At 44.8% G+C, this 26,136-nt stretch overlaps 1 protein-coding gene across 5 annotated transcripts in view; it reads left to right on the forward strand.

Moving 5' to 3' along the window:
* Positions 1 to 11,226: 11,226 nt before the first annotated feature.
* Positions 11,227 to 26,136, forward strand: part of SPG7 (SPG7 matrix AAA peptidase subunit, paraplegin) — a 43,550-nt gene continuing 28,640 nt past the window's right edge. For 2 of the 5 annotated variants that reach the window (XM_081107780.1, XM_081107781.1), the window contains exons 1-6: positions 11,227 to 11,433; positions 13,344 to 13,452; positions 15,530 to 15,619; positions 20,745 to 20,986; positions 23,630 to 23,769; positions 25,355 to 25,457. In XM_081107780.1, coding sequence (XP_080963906.1) covers positions 11,251 to 11,433; positions 13,344 to 13,452; positions 15,530 to 15,619; positions 20,745 to 20,986; positions 23,630 to 23,769; positions 25,355 to 25,457 — 867 coding nt within the window. In that variant the 5' untranslated portion in view covers positions 11,227 to 11,250. Of the gene's footprint in view, positions 11,434 to 13,343; positions 13,453 to 13,791; positions 13,808 to 13,900; positions 14,022 to 15,529; positions 15,620 to 16,016; positions 16,066 to 19,882; positions 19,968 to 20,744; positions 20,987 to 23,629; positions 23,770 to 25,354; positions 25,458 to 26,136 lie in introns of those variants that run through there. The other 3 variants (XM_081107784.1, XM_081107782.1, XM_081107783.1) reach the window with 3 other exon arrangements.

Genomic DNA, 26,136 nt, shown 5'->3' on the forward strand with positions numbered 1-26,136 from the left:
GCCTGAGGCGGGACCAGACGGACGTCCGAGGACGGATTGGTCAAGGTCGTGGGTCCAGGCTCATGGGACGTTAGGGTTTCGAGCAGCTGGATTGGCTGCTTGAATCGCAAAGGGGAGGTTAAGTTTTTGGTTCTCGGGCTTGATAATTGGCCTTTCCAAGTGCCGGAAGCGACTGAGGGAAATGGAGAGAACCAGGGCCTGGTGTTGAAGGATCTGGCAGACGGGCTGTGTGCCGTAGCGCACACACGATGCGGACATGAGGCCCTCGGCCCTAGTCTGAGAGACGTGCCCCCACGGGCCCGCAGAGCTGTGCATGGTTCACCGACGCCTGTGACCTCACAAAGCGCGGAATGGTCGATGGGGTTGTGCGGTGGTACCTTGTTCGGAACTGAGTCCGACCCCACTTTTTTTTGTTGTTTTTTTTTAATATTTTTTCATTGATTTCAGAGAGGAAGGGAGAGAGAGATACAAACATCAGTGATGAGAGAGACTCATCAATCGGCTGCCTCCTGCACGCCCCCGACTGGGGATCGAGCCTGCAACCCCGCGCATACTGGTATGGACAGACCTAGAATCAAACTGGTGACCTCTTGGTTCCTGGGTTGGCGCTCAACCGCTGAGCTACACCCAGCTGGGCGCACATACCCTTTATAATACTATAGTACTGGGGACATAACAGATGCTCAATATTACGGGAATTAGTATATTTTGTCACTAAACCCAGCTTTAACTTGAAACTTTATCCAGAAAATAAAAGGATAGATTTCATATGAGTTGAATATAGAAATGATACCGCCATTGGCTCCTACATTTTAGTGTTGAATACTGTAAATGACCTTTCAGTGACCCTCCGCACAGCACCCATGCTGTCCAGGCCCCAGTGGAACAGCTGCCTTGCCCTCTGTCCCCAGACCTCCCAGACATGTGCTTCAGTTCTTTTGCAGTAGAGAGTCCTGTAAATATATTCTAAGGGATTTGTTTTATTTACTCTGTTTATGAAACTGTAACCTCAGATAGGATTGCCTTAGAGTCCAAGTAACAAATAAACTGTCAAGCGAAATAAAACATAAAACAGCAGGAATGGAGATGGCAAAACCCAAATTGCATGCTTTGATTTGAGGCATATACAAAGCCAAAGTATGCTCCTGGCTTCAAATCATCTCCAGGTGAACTCAATCAGCTCTCGAGCTTCTTCCAACCAGGGCTGCCCATGACTTCCAGAAACACAAGATCCTCTGGGGAAAACTGCTGAGTGCACCACAGGGTGATCCCGGTGCCTAGCCACAATCTGCTGGTGCGTGTTTTTCCTGTATGTGTGTGTGTATTGCGGGGGAGGGAGGGCCTTAAGTGAGCCATGGTTCAAATTCTATGTAGAAGTGGCCACCTCTTTCTCTGTCAAATCGACCATGTAAATTACAGTGAAAGGGACGCCATGCCTGAAACTGTTCTCTGAGACAGCCTGGTGGCTGCTGTTCCTGGCCAGCCTGTCAGAGAGGGAGGCTTATCTGGGTGCTCAGGCTGGGTAGTCATGTCCTGCTGGCACTGTGCCCACCTAGCCTTACCTCCATGGGACTGCAGGTTCAGCAAAGCAGCCAGCCACCAGGGCAAGGACAAAGTCACCCAGGCTTTCCTGTGCCTCCTGAAGACCATCTCCTCTCACCTAGCCTCTCCTCCACCCAGATAGCATCTTTCTCTCTGGCCTTGTTGCAGCGTCCTGTTCTCCCCCTACCCACCTCTGGCCTCTCTAGACCCTATTTGCCATGAAGCAGCCAAAATGATGCTTTCAAAACAAACCAGTCAGTCCTTTCTCAAAATCCTCCACACCGGCCAAAACCGATTTGGCTCAGTGGAGAGAGCGTCGGATTGCAGACTGAAAGGTCCCAGGTTCGATTCCGATCAAGGGCATGTACCTGGGTTGCGGGCACATCCCCAGTGGGAGATGTGCAGGAGGCAGCTGATCGATGTTTCTCTCTCATTGATGTTTCTAACTCTCTCTCTCTCTCTCTCTCTCTCTCTCTCTCTCTCTCTCTCCCTTCCTCTCTGTAAAAAATCAATAGAATATATTTAAAAAAAAAAAATCCTCCACACCCCCACTTCAAGCACAAAGGCAGGATCCCAACGACAGCAGCAGAGCCCAGCACCATCAGATGCTCCAGCTTAGGCCTGACCCCAGCCCTGCCCACTCCCTCCAATCTCCTTCCACCACACCTGACTCTCATCCTAGCACACTCCCAGTTGTCATGGGGCGACACTCATCCCCTCACTCCTGCTCTGAAGTCCCCTTTCAAAATAACAAATTTTCATAGCCTCTGTGATCCATCTTCAGCATAGTCAACTTTTAGAAAAGTAACAGCATGTGGCCAGTCAGTTAATGAATTTCCCCAGGGCAAACAGGATGTAGGAAGGGGGGGAGAGGGTATGAGAACAAAGAACTCTGCACATGACCTTAGCACATTTTCCAGAAAGATCTGCCTAGACCAGTGGTTCTCAACCTTGGCTGCACATTAGAATCACCTGGGAATCTTTTTTTATTTTTAATATATTTTATTGATTTTTTACAGAGAGGAAGGGAGAGGGATAGAGAGTTAGAAACATCGATGAGAGAGAACCACCGATCAGCTGCCTCCTGCACACCCCCCACTGGGGATGTACCCGAAACCAAGGTACATGGCCTTGACTGGAATCGAACCTGGGACCCTCCAGTCCGCAGGCCGATGCTCTATCAACTAAGCCAAACTGGTTAGGGCACCTGGGAATCTTTTTAAAATCCTGATTTCTGGGCCTCATCCTCTGGAAATTCTGTTTCTTTGTTATGGGGTGGGGCCACAACATTAGTAACAAAGAAACAGAATTTCCGGAAGATGAGGCCCAGAAATCAGGATTTTAAAAAGATTCCCAGGTGATTCTAGTGTGCAGCCAAGGTTGAGAACCACTGGCCTAGGCAAAGGGCGGTGGAGACAACTAGAACAGACCTAAGACCATTTTTTTTTTTTTTAATAACCCAATAGGAGAGAATAAGATCTAGGCAACATACTGGAGAGACTGTTAACTCCATAGTACTCAGCCAATGAGGAATCAGAGGAGGGACTCTCATGCCATAGGGTTAAATTGCCTGTGATTGCTGCTCTGTGCCTGCCTGCCTGTCCACAGACACCAGCTCTTGAGGATGTATTAAAGGTCTCATTTTCACCATGCTTCATGTCTCTGAGTCCGTTATTTGAACTCAGACAGGTGAGCATCTCTCACAGTTTGGGGGTGCGTCTGGGACTTCTGTGCCCGTGCAGAGCCGGACCCCTGTTGAGGGGGAGAGGTGTCCCACCTGATCTTGGTTGGCCTACTTTGGCTGGGACCCCTTCTCTTCGCGGAGGCCTTAGATAGGACCAAGGCTGTTTTTTCAGAAGATGGTGAAACTGACACGGGACAAAAGACAGGCACCCACAGCAACCAGGCAACCTTGTGCATGGGTCAAGGTAGGAAAAATTGGACTATAAATACTACCGTGGTGGTTGGATATCATATACAGACAGGTGAACTCTTTTCTTGCTACAAATATCTTATCATTCCCCAAACAAGTAACCCCTGAGACCAAAGAGATATCTGGCTAGTAACTTCTAGGCATAGACTATAAACTGTACAACCAGACATGATCCCTCTTTCCTGGTAGCTGAACACAGATGAGGCTTCTGAACCCACACTGGGGAGTTGATAAGGAGCCCTGTGGCCAATGATGACTCCCCAATGATTAAGGTACCTGGACAGGCAAACCCCAACTGAAATAGATAAAAACCCAATGTAACCCTTCATCAGCCTTGCCTGGGTAGCTCAGTTTGTTAAAGAGTTGTCCTGCCAAAACCGGTTTGGCTCAGTGGATAGAGCGTCGGCCTGTGGACTGAAGGGTCCCAGGTTCGATTCCGGTCAAGGGCATGTACCTGGATTGCGGGCACATCCCCAGTAGGAGATGTGCTGGAGGCAGCTGATCAATGTTTCTCTCTCATCGATGTTTCTAACTCTCTATCTCTCTCCCTTCCTCTCTGTAAAAAAATCAATAAAATATATTAAAAAAAAAAAAAAGAGTTGTCCTGATACACCAAGGTTTCTGGTTTCATCTCTGGTCAGAGCACATACAAGAAGCAACCAATGAATACATAAATAAGTGGAAGAGCAAAAATAATTCGATGTTTCTCCCTCTCTCTCTCTCCCCCATTCCTGCTTCTCTCTCAAATCAATAAAAAAAGAAAAGTAAGAACAAATATTCATTGTAAAGAACAAATCAAAGAATATATTATAAACTCTAAAAAAACAAAAAACACCTGCATCATAAGGAAGGGGTAGACTCATAACAAGGAAATGTAGAGAGATCCATTCGCAATGACTAGATCTAGGGACTCAAATGGGCTCTCAAGTCTCACCTATAGCCTCGGCTACTTCGCTCTCTGTATAGGCCTCATTCTCTCCAATCACAGCTGGCGTTCTCCTCAGGGTGGGAAAGGTACCAGCAGCACTTTGGAGTTATCCTTCTACTCCATGATCCCAAAGGCAAGGTCCCTTCTTCAATGTGCCATTAATATGACATTATGATTGGGGAGTCAGGAACTGAGGGATTGAGTTTTGCTGAGCAAGTCTGAACAGATTATCTTATATATTAAAAGTCTAATATGCAAATTATACCCTCAGGCCATCATTCCACAGGGAGTTCAACTGCTTGCTGTGACAAGCACTGACCGCCAGGGGGTGGCACTGAACATGGTGGTGTCAGTGACTCAGTGCTGGCAGCGGATGGCAGTGGAGGCCCTGCCAGCCCTGATGAGCCCCAATGAAAGCGGTACCATGGCAGTATGGTGGAGCAGGTGAGCAGGTGGCACCAGGCCAAGGCAGGTGCAAGTGGGGGCCCAATCACCCCATTGATCACCCCTCAGACAGGGACCAGCAGCAGTGGTGGGGAGCAGGGCCACTGCCCAGCTCCCAGGCGCTGAGGGAGCCGGGTCCGGGTCCCAGCCCCAATTAATCACTCCGCAGGCAGGATGGTGCAGCTGGTGAGGGGGCAGTGCCAGGCCACGGCAGGGTGTCAGGTACAGCTGTGGGGCTGTGAGGCTGGGGGCACAAGCTGAGGCCTGATTCCCAAAGGCCATCCTGAGGGACCCCACCTGTGCACAAATTCGTGCACCGGACCTCTAGTCTTTTATAATCATCACTATGGTCAGTAGCCTCCAAACTGGCCCTCAATAATCCCTGCTTCCTTGGGTCATGCCTGCCAAATGGAACCATGTAATGTGAGCAGCTCCATTAGGCAAGGAGCTGAGGCCTCCCACCAACAGCCAGGCCAGGATGTCACCTTGGAAGCCCATTCTCTGGTGTTAGGCAAGCTTCTAATGTCTGCAGCCCTATCAATTCAACTGCACTATATATATATATATATATATATATATATATATATATATATATAAATAAATATATATAAAATTGATTTTTTAAAGAGAGGAAGGGAGAGGGATAGTTAGAAACATTGATGAGAGAGAAACATCGATCAGCTGCCTCCTGCACACCCTCTACTGGACACCCTCTACTGGGGATATGCCGGCAACTAAGGTACATGATATGCCGGCAACTAAGGTACATGCCCTTGACCGGAATCAAACCTGGGACCTTTCAGTCTGCAGGCTAACGCTCTATCCACTGAGCCAAACCGGTAGGGCTGGCTCTCTCTCTTTCTCTCTCTCTCTCTCTCTCTCTCTATATATATATATATATATATATATATACATTTTATTGATTTCAGACAGGAAGAGAGAGGGGGAGAGAGATAGAAACATCAATGATGAGAGAGTCCATGATCTGCTTCCTCCTGCACACCCACTACTGGGATTCGAACCTGCAACCTAGGCATGTGCCCTGACCAGGAATCAAACCTGGGACTCTGCAGTCCACAGACCAGTGCTCTATCCACTGAGCCAAACCAGCCAGGGCATCAACTGCACTCTTGTGAGAGAATCTGAGCAGCCAGAACTAGCCAGTCAACCACTCCTGGATTCCTGACCCTCAGAAACTGTATGAAATAAACATTAGTTTTTGTTTTGTTTTTTTATTGTTAATCCCCACCTGAGGATGTTTTTTCCATTAATTTTTTTTTTTTTTTTTAGAGAGAGAATGGGAGGGAAGGAGGAATGGAGGGAGGGAGCGAGGGAGGGAGGGAGAGAGAGAGAGAGAGAGAGAAAGAAACATCAATGTGTGAGAGACACATCGATTGGTTGCCTTGCCTCCTGCATGCAACCCAATAGGGCCAGGGATTGAACCTGCAATCCAGATATGGATGTACCCTTGACCGGGAATCGAATCTGTAACCCTTCAGTTCAGTGTGAGGGTAACACTCTAACCATTGGAGGACACCAACACCAGCCAGGGCAACGTTAGTTGTTTAAACTTGCTAATTTTTAGGGTAATTTGTTGCAAAGTAATGATAGCTGATACAATCAACAGAATAAGTGATTAATGAATTTGGTATGTGCTGTCTACAGCTATGGGAATTAAAATTATAACAGAATATACACCCTGCCCTTGCAAGCTCCCTCCTAAATATCCATCCAAAGTCCCACACCCAACAGTTTTTGTGTTTGTTTTGTTTGTTTTTTTTACAGAGAGGAAGGGAGAGAGAGAGAGAGAGAGAGAGAGAGAGAGAGAGAGAGTTAGAAACATCGATGAGAGAGAAACATCGATCAGCTGCCTCCTGCACACTCCCTACTGGGGATGTGCCCGCAACCAAGGTACATGCCCTTGACCGGAATCGAACCTGGGACCCTTCAGTCCACAGGCTGACGCTCTAGTCCAGTGATGACAAACCTATGACACGTGTGTCAGAGGTGACACGTGAACTCATTTTTTTGGTTGATTTTTCTTTGTTAAATGGCATTTAAATATATAAAATAAATATCAAAAATATGTCTTTCTTTTACTATGGTTGCACATATCAAAAAATTTCTATATGTGACACGGCACCAGAGTTAAGTTAGGGTTTTTCAAAATGCTGACACGCCGAGCTCAAAAGGTTCGCCATCACTGCTCTAGTCTATCCACTGAGCCAAACCAGTTAGGGCCACACCCAACAGTTTTAAGAAATATATAGGAACTCATAGCTATTTGTCAAACGCAAATTCCAGAATGAGCCCAGCCAGTGTGGCTCGTTGGTTGAGCACCGACCTATGAACCAGGAGGTCACGGGTTCCATTCCTGGTCAGGGCATATGCCCTGATTTCAGGCTCAATCTCCAGTAGGGGTCCTGCAGGAGGCAGATGATTATCTCTCATCATAGATGTTTCTATCTCTTTTCCTCTCCCTTCCTCTCTAAAATCAATTAAAAATATATTTTTAAAAAAAATGAACTCTGTGATTATGAAATCTTTTTTTTTTAAATATATTTTATTGACTTTTCACAGAGAGGAAGGGAGAGAGATACAGAGTCAGAAACATCGATGAGAGAGAAACATCGATCAGCCGCCTCCTGCACATCTCCCACTGGAGACGCGCCCGCAACCCAGGTACATGCCCTTGACCGGAATCGAACCTGGGACCCTTCAGTCCGCAGGCCGACGCTCTATCCACTGAACCAAACCGGTTTCGGCATGAAATCTTATTGTATGTGTAATGAGTAAAACCCAGTTAACGAGTCATATGAGAAGAAATAGTTTCCTAAGACAGATCTTTAGTTCAGAAACAAAGTTTACCAAAATTCAGAGATAAATGTTTATTCAAACATTCCACAAGGAAGTATATTTTATAGAAGACATCCTAATAATAGCCAAATACCTAGTTGTAGACCAGATCATTCAAAGCTGCATGAATGACTTAGCCTTAGTAGAATGAACTCACCTTCCTAATTACAGTACAGCAATTATACTGAGCAACAGTCCAAGGGCTTCAAAGGCCAGGGTATGGAAGCAACCAAGCTTTTAAAAAAAGTTTAGAAGTTTTAGTTGCTGCCAAACTGCCTAATTTATAAAAAGAAAGTAATTATTTGTTCTGATATTAATAAGGAAGCCTAGATATGAAAACCCAAAAGATCAATTTCTATCTCTAGACTGCTAAGATATTATTCCTATTTTACTGGCAAGGCAATCAGCAGATGTTCCAAAAGCAGCTTGCGTAAAGCCCTTCAGCTAATAGTGAGCAAGGACTCCTCCTTGCTGAGGAACACAGGGTGGAGTTCTTAGGATGAGAGTGTAACAGATGCACTCTCTGCTCCTCTCCCTTTATTGCAGCCCACGCTGAAAGGGTGGCACTTCCTCACCTCCTGAGGCTCACTTTGCTCATAAATCTTGAACTGGATATAGAACAAATGGTACCCAGTATAGGGTGGCTGTGCAGAGACCTACGACATGCCCTGACTCAAACCCGGAGTTCACCATGAGATTGCCTCTCAGATGGTTAAGGTAAGCCACGCTGAAACCTCCTGATGAACAGAGTTTAGAGAGCTGAGGAAGTATAAATTAGTGAACAGAAGTTGCAGATAGAATAAAGATAGCTGTAATAGAAATGGCTGAGAGGAAAGTGAAGCTGATATCCTGGTGGGAGATGAAGGAAGCAGGGCCTGAGAGCCAAGTTAGATCCAGGGAGCCAACTATCTTACAGAGCCTTGTCCAGGGCATGGGCACCCGAATCTTTAAACTAAATCCCTATTGCAAGGCCACAGGAGCCTCTGCTCTGGGACACCACAGGAATTGGACTGAAGCAGTGTGGGATTCAGACTCACAATTCACCTCTCAACTGAGACCTGGGACACAGCCAGTTTTCAAAGCACATTTGTTAAATAAATGTGTTTGAAGAAATGAATCAATAGTCTTGTTTTCCCAGGACCTAATTTCCCACGGCATCCTAGGAATAACTCCTGAATATGAACGCCTTCTGCCTTCCTGGTTCCCAAGTTGCTTTCACATACTTTAATTGCCTTTCATCTTTACAACAACCCTGTGGGAAACCCAAGGCTGATATTAGCCTCACTTGGCAGATAATTATCATCCCCATTTTACTGATGAGAAAATTGAGGCTTGGAGAAGTTAATAACATGCTCAAAGTCATAGGCTGAGAAGGACAGAAGCCAGCGTTCTTTCACCAGAGGCTGGCCTCCTGCTTACAACTGAATCCCAGGCAAAGAGGTTGGAACACAGAGGTTGTATTAAATCGGAGGGTATTCATTTCAAACAATATTGATGGGATTACATCTTATACTCATCCCAGACACATTCAAGTATGTTAGCAGCTTTGAAGCACAAATCCTCTGAACCGGGTGATGAGGGAACAGGCATGAGGATGGTGGGTTTGGTCCTTTCATGTCAGGGAGGCTTTGCACAAGCTTTAATAGGGTGCAAGAAACCACTCCTGTAAGTTTGGTTAGTCATTAGACTGGTCTGGGGAGAGAGTAGGGGCAGGTCACAGGGAGCTGGATGGCAACATGTGGGCAGGACAATTTAACCAGGAAAAGAAAAAATGATGGAGGAGGAAAATTGGAGATAATGGATTGACTGGGAAGGAAAATTGTAAGAGAACAGGAGAAACAAAAGGAAATCAGCTGTAGCCCTGGGCTTAGTGGCTGCTTTCTCCACCAACAAACCACAAATAAGAACCTCTGCAAAAGCAATGGTTGCCAAAGAGCCAAAGGCCAATAATCAAGGCACTTACTTTTAAAAAAGTGTCCCCAAACCTTCCTATTTTCAGGGGGGAGAAAGGGGAAGTATGTACTAGTTATACATGTTACTTTATAACACTTAAGGTGTAATGGTGAGTGATCCAGAACCCAGTGAGACCAGCTCTGAAACTCTGTGCCATCACTTGTTAGATATGACTTTGTTCAAGTTACTTTAATTTTGTCAGTCCTTATCTGTAAAATAGATATTAAAAGCATTTGCTACCCAGCCTGCATGGCTCAGTGGTTGAGCATCGACCTATGAACCAGGAGGTCACCACATTCCCTGGGCTGCAGCTCGATCCCCAGTGTGCCAGTATGGGGTGTGCAGGAGGCAGCCAATCAATGATTCTCTCATCATTGATGTTTCTTTCTCTCCCTCTCCTTTCCTCTCTGAAATCAATAAAAATATATTTTAAAAAAAGTATTTGCTTCTCAGAGTTGTATTAAATCAGAGGGTATTAAATGGAGCCAGGCACTAGTTAGCACTCAGGAAAATGGTTATGATTCATGCTCAGGAATTCAGGGCTACAGAAAAGCACATCCTAACCCTACCCTTGTAATACATCCACCTTATTCTTTGCTTTTCCTACTCAACAAGCTTTACAGCTCTCAGCAATCATTAGTCTGAGAACTAACATTCATACGCAGAGCTAAGGTGGGCCAGGAAAGGGGTGGGTTGGGTGAGGTCAGGACCCCGCAGGGCGAACAGTTTGAGCCGCGGATTAAACCAGACTTCTGGCTATCCAAGAGCAGCTAGTGGACTCTCTGTCCCGGCGGCGATCCTGCCCACCACGGCTGGAAATGACTTTCTTTCTTTTTTATATATATATATTTTATTGATTTTTTACAGAGAGGAAGGGACAGAGATAGAGAGTTAGAAACATTGATGAGAGAGAAACATCGACCAGTTGCCTCCTGCACACCCCCCAGTGGGGATGTGCCGGCAACCAAGGTACATGCCCTTGACCGGAATCGAACCCGGGACCTTTCAGTCCGCAGGCCGACGCTCTATCCACTGAGCCAAACCGGTTACGGCATGGGAATGACTTTCAGAACTGAGTCAGCGTGCCTCCAGAATATAACTAGCTGGGCTGTTGTCTACTCAAAATTAAACATCTTGTAGGGCGAGATTCCACATTTGTGTCGGCGCCGGGGTTACTGCGTGACTCCCCTTCTCAACATTCTTCCTCTTAACTCAGGCCGGTCCGCGTGAAGGGCCTTCTCCGCGCTCCTCGCGCTAAGACGCGCCGGGCGGGATCGGACCCCGCTGTCGGCTCGCGTTCCCCGCGCCTCTCTCGCTCCACGCGGTGACCCGGAACCTGCTGCAGCCAACCCCTCCCCACCCGCGGCCCGGCGCCGAGTCGCTCTACTTCCCTCCAGGGCCCGCCAGGCTGCAGCTGTACTGGCGGCACCCTCCGCCGCGGCAGCTCAATAAACCTGTAGGAAGTCCCGGCGGGACCGGTGCCCAGACGCTGCGCGACCCGGAAGCCGGCTCCGGGGGAAGAACCCTGGGAAGCCCCAACCGCGCAGGCGCCTCGAGGAGTCCCCGACCAGGCCGGCGCTGCTTCCGGGCCAACATGGCGGCCGCGTGGCTGCTGCTGCGTGCCCTCCGGCAGGGCCAGGGTCCGGGTCCCGGGCGGCTGTGCGGCCCTTGCTTGGGCTGGGGCCCGAGTCTCCACGTCGGGTTCGGGAGGAGGTGGCCGTACTTCGTCTACAGGACTCCGATGGGTGTCGCCGAGGCTGGAGGCCGAGTCCTGCAGGTAACCCGGGTCGCGTAGATGCCGCTCCCGCCGGGGCTGGGAGGCCGTAGCGCGTCGTGCAGGCCCTGGCTTGGGTGTTTCCAGCCCGTACTTCGGGTGTTGGTATTTTCTGCCTGTATTCCTTGCGTTTTAAAATTGAAGACAATAAGAGTTTCATCATTTTCTATTAGAGAAGTATTTTACATTTGGCTCAGATCAGAGCCCCTCAAGATGAATTTTTCCACCGTGCACATAGTAGCTGGCCACAGTCCTCAGTGGCCTGAGGGTTTGTGTGAGCAAAATACCACGTAGCTGTAGTTTACTTTCGTCGTGCAGCAGCCTCAAACGTTATCGATACAAATTCATGGAGCACCTTCGATGTGAATGCTGTGTTCCAGACCCTGCTAAGGTTGACATTTCATCCTGAAAGCAAGCGCTAAGTCCTGGTGCGTTTTTAGCTGATTTTTTCCTCCCAGACCTTTCTTAGCAATTCAACCCTCGCATTTTAGGTCGAAATTTAGTATTATTTTTACATAATTTGAGAACCAATTTTAATTATAGTCCTATTCTAGATTACTGGCCACTTTCCTGAACTTGAGGGCAACTATAGATATGCTGCCCACCCCCCCCCCCCCCCCTTTTCATTCTATTGAGAAGGAACATAACTTATTATCTTAAGTCTGATCCTTTGCTTATTCTGTAAAATAAGAGCTTAAATAAACAACTCACACATACTTGTGAAATCTAAGCAAATTCTCTCACCAATGGCTATAATAGTAATAAACTAAGTAAGCTGGTTTAAACATTCTTTGGGGCTGACTTTGAAGAACGATGATTTTTGTGTGTACTATATTTAACACACTGATGTTGCTTATTTATTAGGTCCAGTCCACACTCAGTGGCCCTCTTCTCTATGATCTCTTCTTGTCACTGAGGCAAGAATAGTAGTATTTATTAAATGGGACAATAATTGTATAGACTAGGAATGTTCATTCTATTGCTAAAGGAAATTGCATGTAATGTGCTCCTCACCGAGGAGCATTGGGCAAGGTGTTAACTTTTCTTCATAGCAGCAACAGAGCAGAAATGAGCTAAGGAAAAAAATTAAAAATAAGTGACCCTGGCTGGGTAGCATAGTTGGTTAGAGCATCCTCTCGATATGCCAAGGATTTGGGTTTGATCTCTGGTCTGGGCATGTACAAGAAGTAACCAGTGAATTCATCAGTAAGTGAAGGCTGCCTTGTATTTCAAACATGCTTTCTATCATTCATTGACTGTATGCATTTTGTTATGCACATTTCATTTGTTTAATAAGGTGTGTAAGACACCTTTCTAGATGAAACTCTGTGTGCCACACTTTGCACTACTCGTAACATAATGATAACCTCAAGATTATCAGGAGAAATATTTAAATTTCCATTTTATGAAGAACCAAATTATTAGTTATGCTTTTTAAAAAAATTACCAGTTTACATAATTAATCAGGGTGCATTTTAAGTTCTAACTTTTTTTGTTTATTGTATAATGCATCATTTGAAAATACAAAAGGAAATAATCCTTTTGTTTTCAATGATGCATGAGTGGAAGTAATGCTAGTTGGCAGTATTTGATTATAAGAACTCAATAAAGTAATTGTGTTTAAAAAAAATTAAATGAAACAACACATAGATGTCTCTCTTCTTTTTCTCTTTTTCTTTTTCTTTCTCTTTCTCTGTCTCATATCAATCAACCAATAAAATAAATAATAGAACAAATAAAGAAATTGCCAACATAGATACAGAAAAAATTAAATTGGCCTTAAGAATATGAAACATATTCAAGTGGGAGAATGCTCATCTTGAAAACAGAACTTTGGAAATATAGACTGGTACACTACTGTAGTACCTGGAAGACTGATCCTGGTTGTCATTTTCTTTTTTTTTTTTTTTCAGAGTTTCCAATTGCGACTGGGGCAATTAACCCCTACCTTTGAAGGGATCCATGAATTGTTATTGAAACAGCATCTAGTCCAGAATCCAGTGAGGCTCTGGAAGCTTTTAGGTGTGTATCTGTTGAAAGACAAGTGACAGGCAAAGCCTGGGCCATTTGTGAGTAAATAAAGGGTAATGTTGCTGGTTTGACATTGACAGAAAAATGAAATCACTAATCAGACCTTTGGCTTCTATATATCATGAGTCCTTAGATGCTTTGAAATGAAGTTTACAAAAAGGATGGTTGTCTAAGATCAGAACAGGCCATTTTTGCTTATTTTGAATCATTTGTTTTTTTTTAAATTCTGGTGTATAGCAATAATTGGGCGGCTTGAAAAGTTTTGTCATGTTTTCATGTTCTCTAGCCAGCTCCAAGAACGTTTGTAAGGATCTACAGAGGGGCTCATGTGTTTTATAACCAGAAGGTAACTAAAACTAGCCTGGAAATAATTTGCTTTCACTATAGACTTGCAATGTTTAGTGCGACTCTGACATCCTACTGTCTCTCTTGACCTTAGGTCAAACGATCTTAAGGAGTGACTTCTATAATTTGACTCCCTCCTTTATCCAGTTGGAATAGGGAAAAAGTAAAATCTTCTGACTGCTAGTATACATCAGAGAGCCTGGTGTCCACACATGGTGAGAAAGCTGTGACTTGGGGGCAGTTTGCACATATGGTATCTGTGTTTTTTCTCTTTCTATTTTATTTTAATATATTTTATTGATTTTTTACAGAGAGGAGGGGAGAGGGATAGAGAGTTAGAAACATCGATGAGAGAGAGACATTGATCAGCTGCCTCCTGCACACTCGCTACTGGGGATGTGCCCACAACCAAGGTACATGCCCTTGACCAGAATCGAACCTGGGACCCATCAGTCCGCAGGCTGATGCTCTATCCACTGAGCCAAACCGATTAGGGCTATCTTGTTTTTTTCATTTAAATCTACACATGTGCCCAGTGGCACACCTTTCAACCTTCAACAGCCTGATCTGTGTCAGGTGGCCATCAAGGCAGTTTCACTTGTGATTCTGTTAATGTCTGTGAAGAAAAGTACAACTCGGTCATAGTTTTGAGAATCTTTTCCCCCCATTTTTAACACTGATTTGTTAAGACCTTGGATAAAATAGGCCTTTTGTGTGAGGAGTGTTATGTAGTCCTGTTTCGGTGATGGTGACAGTTGACTTGCTGCCTTACCGCATGTGCCAATGCCATTTGTGTCCTTTATTTGTTCATTTAAAGTGACTATATATTAGAGGGATTATTCTTCAACAAATTCCCGACATGTTCTCAAATTTAAGTTCATAATTAATTTTCACTTTCTCACATTCACTAATTTAAATCACAAAGGTATTTCATAAGTTGAAGTAGTTTATTGTTCTATAACTAGAGGCCCAGTGCATGAAATTCGTGCACGGGTAGGGTCCTTAGGCCTAGTTGGCAATCAGGGCCAATCATGGGTCGATCTGGGGGCAATCAGGCCCCACCCCTGCTTGCCAGCCCCACCCCCAGCCACTGCCTGTCACCTCCCTCTGTGGGGCAACCAGTGGGGTGATCAGGGGGTCCCCTGCTGGCACCTGCCTTGGCTGGCCTGGGGCCTGCTGGCTAGGGCAGCTCCTGCGTTGAGCATCTTCACTCTAGTGGTCAGTGTGCATCATAGTGACTGGTCGTTCCACCTTTTGGTTGGTTTGCATATTAGGCTTTTATTATATAGGATTTGTAAATACTATACTAAGAATGATAGAAGAAAATGCTTTATCTCAAACTTCTACATCTTATAGGTTTTAGATAGTTTCTATTTTGATTTGGTTATTTGAAAATGTACTCTTGAAACAGCGATCAGGCTATCAATCCCCAGAAGGAAAGTAGGGGAGGGCGGGGGTAAGGGGAAGAGATCAACAGAAGGACTTGTATACATGTATATAAGCCAAACCAATGGACATGGACAACGGGGGGATGGGAGCATGAGTTTGTGTGTGGGGGGGAGGTTGGGGGTTAAAGGGGGGGATGAGTACACATTTGTAATACCTTAACTAATAATAATAAAAATAAAAAATAAATAAAAAAAAAAGAAAATGTACTCTTCTCCTAAGTATTCCCCTATAGTTGCAGATCTTGATTGTTAAACACTTTCCCTATTCCTTGTAGGTGGCACTTACTATTTCAACACCTCAAGGAAGAAGCAGAAGACTAAGGACCATGATAAATCCAAGGGGAGGACCCCTGAAGATGATGAAGGTAGCTCTATTGGATGTTCTGGAATGATGGCTGGCTTCGTTGCCTTCACAAGCACATTCTAGCCTAAGCAACAGGAAACCTATCTTATTTTTTTCCATTGATTTTATTTTTAGAGAGAGTGGGAGGGAGGGAGAGAGAAGGGGGGGGTAGAGATCAATTGTTTGCCTCCTGCATGTGCCCCAACAAGGCTGGGGATCAAACCTGCAACCCGGGTATAAGCCCTTGAACAGGAATCAAAACTTCAACTGTGAGGGCAGATACTGTAACCACTGAGAATACTGGCCAGGGCAGAAAACCTGTCTTAAAAGTAGGTTAAGGCACCTGTGCTCCTCTCCCTGAGTACACCTATCCCCAATCTCTAATTCTGTTGCTGGATCCTTCCTGTCTGTCCTTTTAGAGACGCTTTCATCAGCACCTGTCTCGTGTCCTCTTCAGAATGCCTAAAGGTAGGGAGCATTTCTGTTCTTTGCATGGAAAAAGTGAATCTTCAATCTCCCCCATACTCAAGAGTTCTGGGCCCCGAGGAAGGCACTAGGACTTCTTGGCTAAACTCACCCCAGACACACCTGGTTAGTAAGCTTGGGAAAGAGCCCCCCGAGGAGAGGAGGGTGCGGTGTAAAGAGAACAGAGGAGATCACTGTCCTGTGAGAAGACCACTGTGATCCCCTGTCAGCCTCCAGTCCCAGTTCACAGTGAACTCGCTTGCAAATGTTAAGTCTTATCTCTACTCTGAAATTGGGACCAGATGATCATAGAAAGAGTGAGGGAAATAAAAATGTAAGTTTGAACTGAGTTTACCTCTAAGGAGCTGATAATAATGAGAAGGAACTGGAGCAGCTTGTGCTAAGGGTGCAGCTGTGCGTGCGTGTGTGTGTGTGTGTGTGTGTATACATACGTACGGACATACACACTAGTCTGGTTTTTATTTGAAAAGAATTGAACTTTTGTGAAGAAAACAGAACAGGTGTTTATTGGAGTCCAATCCAAACTGTCCTTTTACTGTTTTTAGACTTCTACAGAACTGTCTTATTTAACACCAAGCTATATCTTTTGAAAATTGTAGATCTGTTTCGCACTCTAGAACAGATGGTTGTGAGTCACAGAATTGCTTTTTTAAACCCCTTTCACATGGGGTGTGGTGGGGCATTACGTGCAGAACATTGAGGAACAGGAGTTGATTTGTGCACTGCAGCTACCCAGTCAGGAACAGGGGATTTACAAGTTCAGCATCTTAAATGTATTGAAAATAGACATTGTGATCATATAAAGCCTCTAAAGGAGAGATGTTGGCATGAACCTCATTCAGGTCAGTGGTTTGATGACTGTCAGTGTTACTTATTAGAAAACAAGATTGAAAATAAAATATTTGAAATAGATGGTTTCTAGCCCTGACCGGTTTGGCTCAGTGGATAGAGCATCAGCCTGCGGACTCAAGAGTCCCAGGTTCGATTCTGGTCAAGGGCATGTACCTTGGTTGCGGGCACATCCCCAGTGGGGAGGGTTCAGGAGGCAGCTGATCGATGTTTCTCTCTCATCGATGTTTCTAACTCTCTATCCCTCTCCCTTCCTCTCTGTAAAAAATCAATAAAATATATATTTAAAAAAAAAAAAGAAATAGATGGTTTCTAAGTAATTAATACTCACCTGAGAACATAAATTTGCTTTCCAAAATAACTTGTAGCCTTTATTTAGCTGCCTTTTGTGAGTATGAACTTTAAATATTGGGTTTATTACTATAATCTATTATAACAAGATATGACATATCATATTTACCATCATGTTTTCAAAACAATTACTAGGACAGCCTTCTCAGTGAGTTTCATTTGTGTGTGTTTTTTTTCAGTTTTTGAATTCTTTATTTGTTCTACTGTTCTCTGTTTTGTCACTTGAGTTTTAAACTGATTTAAAGTGCTTTTGAATTCCTCTGATTGTTGGAGAGAAAGATGGTGTGTTTGTGGTGATACCTCTAGGCAATGCAGAGAGGAGCAGGTGCTCAGTGAGTTCCACCTGTGCTCTTGTCCTTGGAGAAGTGACTACATGTGTAGCTTGCTGTGGACCTCCCACCCCAGGCTTTGGGCTGAACCCTGCATTTGTCCTGGGTCCTCTCTTGCTTCCCCTAAGTGGATGTGCACGTTTGTGCATGAAGGAACACATGGATTGTGGGGAGGACAAATAAGTGGCTGAAGTTTTGGCTGCTGAGATAGATCTGGACCCATCTTGGGCAAAACGTGGTGAAAGATTGCTTGCATTTCTCAGTGGGCATCATTAACAGCAGGTCTGGTAAAATCTAGTTGGAGTGTTGGGGAGGATGACCCACACTGCACAGGTGAGCTCCATAGGAGTAGTTCTAGGGCCTCTTTTTGTAAACAGGTGCCGGATGGTTGTAAGGACTGGGGTAAGTGGGCCATGACCATGGAGAATACCATATAATTAAAATACAGCACCTTTCCCTCCACCTCAGCAGAGGACGGGGCTATCTGGTCAGGGGACTTGGGCAGAAGACTGTGTGGTCTGGCCTTTGGTGGGTTACTAAAATCCAGCCCACTTGTAGAACTTTGTTTCCCAGCTTTGCTCTGGGCCAGAGAGAAGTAACCCCTGCACATGCTTTCTGTTCCTCCCCAAAAGTTTCTCCCTCATTCCCTTCTTCCTGGAGTGTTATTCTGTCCACCATGTGCTGAGGTTGACTCACCTCTCCCGAGGTTTCCTCATGACTCTAGATCCGGGGTTGAGTCTTCTGTCTTTTTCCATTCCCAAGAACTGAACTTGAAGCTATCTATATCCTAAGTGGGGTATTAACAACTGAGTAATGCACCCTAGCTTGTTTGGCTCAGTGGATAGAGCATTGGCCTGCGGACTGAAGGGTCCCAGGTTCGTTTCTGGCCAAGGCCACATGCCCATGTTGCGGGCTTGATCACCAGTGGGGAGCGTGCAGGAAGCAGCCAATCAATGATTCTCTCTGATCATTGATGTTTCTGTCTCTCTCTCCCTCTCCCTTCCTCTCTGAAATCAACTTAAAATTTTTTTTAAAAAATAACTGAATAATGCAATGTGGTGGTGGTGGTGGTGGTGGTGGTGGGGGTGGTAGTGGTGGTGGTGGTGTTACCTGATGGATCTGAGAAAGAATTGTTCTTTAAGAATAGTCTAGAATTAAGTAGTTCCCAGAATTAAGTGGATCCCGTATATGTCTATGACTAAACAGTATATCTTGCACTTTAAATATATATCTAATTATTTTTAGAGAGAGTAAGAGAGAGAGAAGAAATCTATGTGAGAGAGGTACATCCATTGGCTGCCTCCAGTACTTGCCCTGACCGGGGACCAAACCCACAACCTAGGCATGTGCCCTGACTGGAAATCGAGCCAGGGACCCTACAGTGTACGGGATGATGCTCCAATCAACGGGCCAGGGCTATCTTGCCCTTTTCAAATGTTATTGTGATGAATGACCTATAACTTATTTGAATGTTACTCATTATGATAAATATCAAGTGTAACATAGTGGTTGCGGGGAGGGCATATGGGGTCTTCAGAGGCGTCGGAAAGGTATTATTTCCTTTATTTTAATTTATTATCATTATTATTAAATATATTTTTATTGATTTCAGAGAGGAAGGGAAAAGGAGAGAGAGATAGAAACATCAATGATGAGAGAGAATCATGGATCTGCTGCCTCGATCCCGCAACCCGGGCATGTGCCATTGATTGGAATCAAACCCAAGACCCTTCAGTCCACAGGCCAACGCTCTATCCACTAAACCAAACCGGCTAGGGCTAATTTATTATCATTTTTTAAAAATAATTTTTTTATTTCAGAGAGGAAGGGAGAGGGATAGAAATAGAAACATCAGTGATGAGAAAGAATCATTGATAGGTTATCTTCTTCATACTCCCTGTTGGGGATCAAGCTCACAACCCAGGCATGTGCCCTGACCAGAGTCTAACCATGACTTCCTGGTTCGTAGGTTAAGGCTCAACCACTGAGCCACATTGGCCAGGCAGGAAAGGTTTTATTTCTTAAGGTAGGTGGTGGTAAAACATTTGTTTTATTGTTATTAATACTTACACATGTGTCATAAATACTCTGTTGATGATGTTTAGTATCTAATCAAACCTGGAACCTGAAGTACCTGACTTTATTATGGCTTGGGTCAGATATGTTTTTAGTGAAGGAGTTTACTGTGCAGCTGCACTTTGTGGTGGTCCTGGGAGGTTTATTGTTTTGTTTTGTTTGTTTTTTTAATATATTTTATTGATTTCTTACAGAGAGGAAGGGAGAGGAATAGAGAGTTCAAAACATCGATCAGCTGCCTCCTGCAAACCTCCCACTGGGGATGTGCCTGCAACCAAGGTACATGCCCTTGACTGGAATCAAACCTGGGACCTTTCAGTCTGTAGGCCAGCGCCCTATCCACTGAGCCAAACCGGTTAGGGCTTTTGTTTTGTTTTTTAATGTTTTTATTGATATTAGAAAGTGAGAGGGAGAGAGACAGACAGGCAGACTGACAGACATTGTTCAGTTGTCTCCTGACCGGAGCTCAAACCTGCAACTTGGGTATGTGCCCTAACTGGGAATCAAACTGGCTTTCCTTCAGTGTATACAATGATGCTTAAACCAACTGAGCCATATGGCCAGGGCCTGGAAAGCTTTTTTCTTTAAATATATTTTATTGATTTTTTACAGAGAGGAAGGGAGAGAGATAGAGAGTTAGAAACATCGATGAGAGAGAAACGTCGATCAGCTGCCTCCTGCACACCCCCTACTGGGGATGTGCCCGCAGCCAAGGTACATGCCCTTGACTGGAATCGAACCTGGGACCCTTCAGTCCGCAGGCTGATGCTCTATCCACTGAGCCAAACCGGCTAGGGCTGGAAAGCTTTTTTATGTTAAAAATGGTTTCATATTTTCTAAGCTGGTGGGACCTCTGAATGGAATGTTGGTGACTTTGAATAGTTTGTGATTACCGTTTGTCTCAAATCACTTTGTTGAAAAATAAGCCAAAATGTAGGATCTTATGGAAGATGAGACTACTGTCTTAATGTTGAGCTTTGCTGATGAAAGGATGTAAAGCATAAGGGTGCACTTGGCCTGTGGGCTACGTCTAACACTCCTGATCCCTACTCACAGAGGAGAGGAAGCGCAAGGAGAGAGAGGACCAGATGTACCGTGAGAGGCTGCGCACATTGTTCATCATCGCTGTTGTCATGAGCCTGCTGAATGCATTTAGCAGCAGTGGGGGCAACATTTCCTGGAATGACTTTGTCAACGAGATGCTGGCCAAAGGCGAGGTGCAGCGGGTCCAGGTGGTACCTGAGAGCGACGTGGTGGAAGTGTACCTGCACCCTGGAGCCGTGGTATTCGGGCGACCTGTGAGTGATGACAAGGGCACAAGCGTGGAAAGACCTGGAGACGAGTGTGTATCCTCCTTTTCACTCAGTCCCTGCCCACCCTCATTTTTTTGTTGTCATATTTTATGTTTTCTTAAAAGAAGATGTGAGTATCTTTATTTAAAGGAGGATTTGTTGGAGGTTTTTGAGTGGTGGTCCACTAAGATGGAGCTTAAAATGGGGAAAGGCAGTGTTGTCTCCAATAGAAGCTAGTGGGGTCCACAGCTGCTATGATGTCTGTACATCAAAAGGAAGAGTTAGAAGTAGTGACAGGGTGGTCATAGTGGTGACTCCCTGGTACTAAGGGGAGAGGAGCCAGCTGCAGTCCTGAGCATTTGTTCATTCTGTTGAGGCGTGTGGTGTGGTGCTGGCCAGAGATTAACAGACGGGGTAGCTTTTGGCAAATGCAGGTGATATGAGGTGACTAGGGGTTGGCGAAGCAGAAATCTCTTGGGGGTTTAGGATGGGGGCAAGAAACTAACAGTACTGTGAGGGGGTGGCTAAAAACTAGAGTCTGCAAGGGCTGGTTCTCCAACAAGAGCAAAAGAGAAAGGGAACAAGGAACCTTTTTCGTTTCCTAGCTCAGACATCGCCCTCACCTCAGGAGAGAACCCCAGCATAGTCAGAACTAGAGAGTGGTGCCCTAACCAGAGGCGGTGGCAGACACTGCAGAGGGGTCAGGAGTGTGGGATTTCATACCAGGTACAAGGTTAGGCATCAAAGATTGGGAGAGACACACCCTAGTGTCAGTGGCCTAGTTGTCTGGCACTGCTGGGTTAAATGAGGTGAGGCATATGGAAACGGCCCCAAAAGTCTGGGTGAAAATGAATCACTCTCCAATCTCTGATTCCATTCTTTTCATTCTCCGGTAGCCACAGCACCGTAGTTTGGCCCAGGAAAGGTAACATTGACATCAGAATTTTTTTTTCTTTTCTCTTTTTTCACCCAGGACTTTATTTTTTTTATTTTTTAAATATATTTTTATTGATTTCAGAGAGGAAGGGAGTATTCTCTCCCTTATATCATGCTCCCACAGCATGCCTCATGTGCACTACATTCTCTACTCTGGTTTTTTAATATGGTGAAGTGTCACTGGAGTGCTCATCCTGCCCTAAGATACTTGGCTGTGAGTACAGCACAACCCAGTTTCTCTTACATCAGATATCTAGCATGGTATTTGCAGCTGGTTGTCACTTATAAGGGCCTGTAATTTAGTTGGGATGATAGGATCAACACATAGTCTGCTGAAAGTAAAAGTTAAATTCCAGCACACTTCAGAAATGAATGGTGATGCCCTCATTAGGTAGCTCAGTTTGTTAAAACATTATCCCAATAATGCCAAGGTTGGGGGTTCGATCCCTGGTCAGGGCACATGCAAGAATCAACCAGTGAATGTATAAATAAGTGGAACAACAAATCGAAGTTTTTTTTATCTCTGTTTCTGTCTCTCTACAATAAAAAAGAAAAAAAAAGAGCGGTGATGATGGGTGCTGCTTGTCTCTGAGTATTGAGTGATCTGGGTGGCTGCTACAGGGCCTTACAGAAGTGAGAGGATGATTCAGGCCCAGGTGACCAGTTTTAAAGAGGACATGGGAGTTGAATTGGCTTCTGGAATCATATATTGTGCTCTTGGATCTTGGCATAGAAAGGGTGTCATTTCTACGTTTTTCCCTTCAATTAAGTTGTGACCCCATTTACATGGTTAAGCCCGGTTTGAGTGATCAAAGCATTGAAGAAATCCAGATCAAACATATGGGGTCTGTTACATTATTCAGCAGCTGAGGCAAGTGGGTGTTCCAGCACAGGTCATGGTCACTATATTGTGACTGGTTGGTCCTCTTGTCTGCCTCTCCATCTGGCCTATTACTCCACAAAGTGGAGCCCGGCCAACTGGACTACGAGTGGCAGTTACTCCACAAGAGATTTTTTGAGACTCTTAAGATCCGGGGTAAATCTAGTTGCTCAGTTTAGATTCCAGGGTGTGTTTAGAATTTGAGCTTGAAACGATTTAACTTTGGAAAGCATGTGGAGCAGGATCTTAGGAAAATGATGTGGAATTTATGCTCCTCCCCTAGAGAGTTGCACAGATATTTATTCTGTGGAAGCTTCAGACTAGCTAGCCCAGGAGCGATCAATCCCTGTGATGAGTTCAACTCATTGAGAACAGACTTGGGGACTCAGTATGGATTCCTAGACTGGTTTTTAGTTTCCTTTCTCAAAAGACTGTATCTGGAGGAGGCAGTTTCTTCTATGTCCAGGAAAGGTTTACTGAGAACAAAGACACCCACTTAGTTGAATTTCAGATTCAGTCAGTGGTTAAACACACATCTTCATATTTTGCCTAGTGGACTGTGTCCCCAATCCAGTACTGCAGAATTGTCACTATCTCTGTGCTCTGCACACAGCTGTGTGGGGCAGGGTGCGGAGTTTGAAATGCAAATGCCTCTCTCCATTTTCTTAAAATGTTCCTATTTGTGAAAATAAGAGAAAGCATATCTGTTAAAATTTTGATGTAATTGTGTTTGAGACAATGAAAGTTTTTTAGATGTGGATGTAGTTTCTGAATGACATCTGTATGTTTGAGGAATCGACATCACTCACAGGCCCTGTGCCTTCTGCCCCCAGAGGCTGGCTTTGATGTACCGAATGCAGGTCGCAAACATCGACAAATTTGAAGAGAAGCTTCGAGCGGCTGAAGATGAGCTGAATATTGAAGGCAGGGACAGGATCCCGGTTTCCTATAAGCGTACAGGATTCTTTGGAAAGTATGTGTCAACTTTCTTGGTCCTTGAACTAAACCAGGCTTGGCTTTGTAATGCAAGGAACAAACTACAAGCAAAAATTTCAAACTGGCCTTCCTACAGTTAACTAGACCCCCTTGTGGGAGGATAAATAATGTATATAATCCTGAGAAATTTGGAAATGTGTGAAATTTATCTAAGTTACTTGCTTTACTTGTCTGGTTGTATTTATGAATTTAGCACATTATGGGGTTGTTGTCTTCTACAAATAGGAAAGTGGAATAGAAAGGGGAAAAACACGTATAACCAGCAGAAATTCTCGATTCAGTGTTGCAAAGAGAAATAGAGACTGTAGGCCATAGGCCAGCAGACTCTTTAGTGGGAGCAGATCAATCAGCACAGTCAGGGGGCTCTAACTATATGCTGGGACTAACAGTGGCTGAAGGCCATGTACAGAGAGATTTACTATTGGCTCATGGACATGCTTTGTAATTCTTATAAGACTCAGTGACTGGCAAGCACATCTGTGAAATGATCTGTGCCTTTAAATTCTATAACCTACTGGCTCCTGAAGGCTCAGGGCTCTGAGGCTGCGCCTCTGGTTTACTATAGGTATAATAGGGGTACAGGGCAGATGGGTGGCTTCCCCTCTTCACGTGGAGGGTTGACATCCCCGGGTGTACTATTTGTTCTAGGCTTATCCTGCCTTACTAACCAAAATTAACAACCCACTTTTTTTTTTAATATACTTTTATTGATTTCAGAGAGTAGAAGGGAGTGGGAGAGAGATAGAAACATCAACGATGAGAGAGAATCATCGATCCGCTGCCTCCTGTACATCCCCTTCTGGGGATCAAGCCTGCATGCTGGGCATGTGCCCCTGACCAGAATCAAACCCGGGATCCTTCAGTCCACAGGCTGACGCCCAATCCACTGATTTAATGACCTACGTTTGAAAACGAAATTTATCGAATGTGAAAACCTGCTCTGGTTGGTTTGTTAATTATCACAAGGCTCTAGATCAGTGGTTCTCAACCTTCTTAATGCCGTGACCCTTTAATACAGTTCCTCATGTTGTGGTGACCCCCAACCATAAAATTATTTTCGTTGCTACTTCATAACTGTAATTTTGCTAGTTATGAATCGTCATGTAAATATCTGATATGCAGGATGTATTTTCATTGTTACAAATTGAACATAATTAAAGCATAGTGATTAATCACAAAAACAATATGTAATTATATATGTGTTTTCCGATGGTCTTAGGCGACCCCTGTGAAAGGGTCGTTCGAGAACTGCTCTAGATAATAGAATGAGTGTGTGGCATCAGCTATTCTGGCTTCATGCCAAGGTTATATATACTGTATCTCTAGACTTTCTACACTCTATCTGACACTGGAAAAACTTTATGAAAGAGGGTAATTGGTGAAAACTGGACAAGGAAACCCATTTTCACAACCATTTGTTCTATGTGTTGCTCTAGAGGGAGGGGTAGCTCTTCTCATCTTTGAAATGTCCGTGGTCCCTAGTCCCTGACTTTATAAAGCGTGACTGTTAGCTGCCTGGCTGCCACTTCTGAGCCTGTAACTGCCTCTCTTTCTTGCACTAGTGCCCTCTACGCCTTGGGAATGACAGCGGTGGGCTTGGCCATCCTGTGGTATGTTTTTCGTTTGACTGGAATGACAGGAAGGGAAGGAGGATTCAGTGCTTTTGTAAGTTGCACAAATCATATCTCATTGAACTTGCAGTGTTAGGATTTGTGTGTTTGTTCTGGCTGAATGCTTTTCCCATAAACAACAGAATAAGTGTACAGTGAAAATGAACCTGTTGCAGAGGCCAGCCTGGACCCATAATTTGGCAGCTCATCTTTCCTTCTGTTTGGCTGACTGGAGGGTGTACAGTAACCACTTTTACCTGAGGGCCCTTTTCCTTGACTTGCTGGATGGCTGAGTCAAGGGAGTTTATAGGACAGCTTATTCTGCAGTTTTCAACATTAGCTGGGCATGACTGTTTTTGGTTTCCCTACTGGCTACACTAAGAAATTTTAAAGGTTATCTTTAAAGAACATCCATAATACACTTTGAAAATATTCTATTGTTGTGGCATTCGTCATAACATGCATTTCGCACCCCCATCAGAGGTGCCAGGGAGTGGGGGCAAAGTCTGCAGAAGGCATCTCCTGCTTCCTCCCTAGGATCTGTGACAAGGAGCTACCAGGAGGGGCCCTGTATCAGGGACACAGAGTGTCACCTCCTAGTTTCCACTTAGTCTAGGACCACATTCCTCTGTCTGTAGCCCAAGACTTAACAGCCTTACTTTTTTTTTTTTGGTATAGCAAAGGTGGAGATTTATTGAAGAACAAGTACAGACTCCCACATGGGGAGAGGGAAA

The sequence above is a fragment of the Myotis nattereri genome, assembly GCF_964212035.1.
Source record: "Myotis nattereri genome assembly, chromosome: 15".
In the NCBI taxonomy this organism is placed as follows: Eukaryota; Metazoa; Chordata; class Mammalia; order Chiroptera; family Vespertilionidae; genus Myotis; species Myotis nattereri.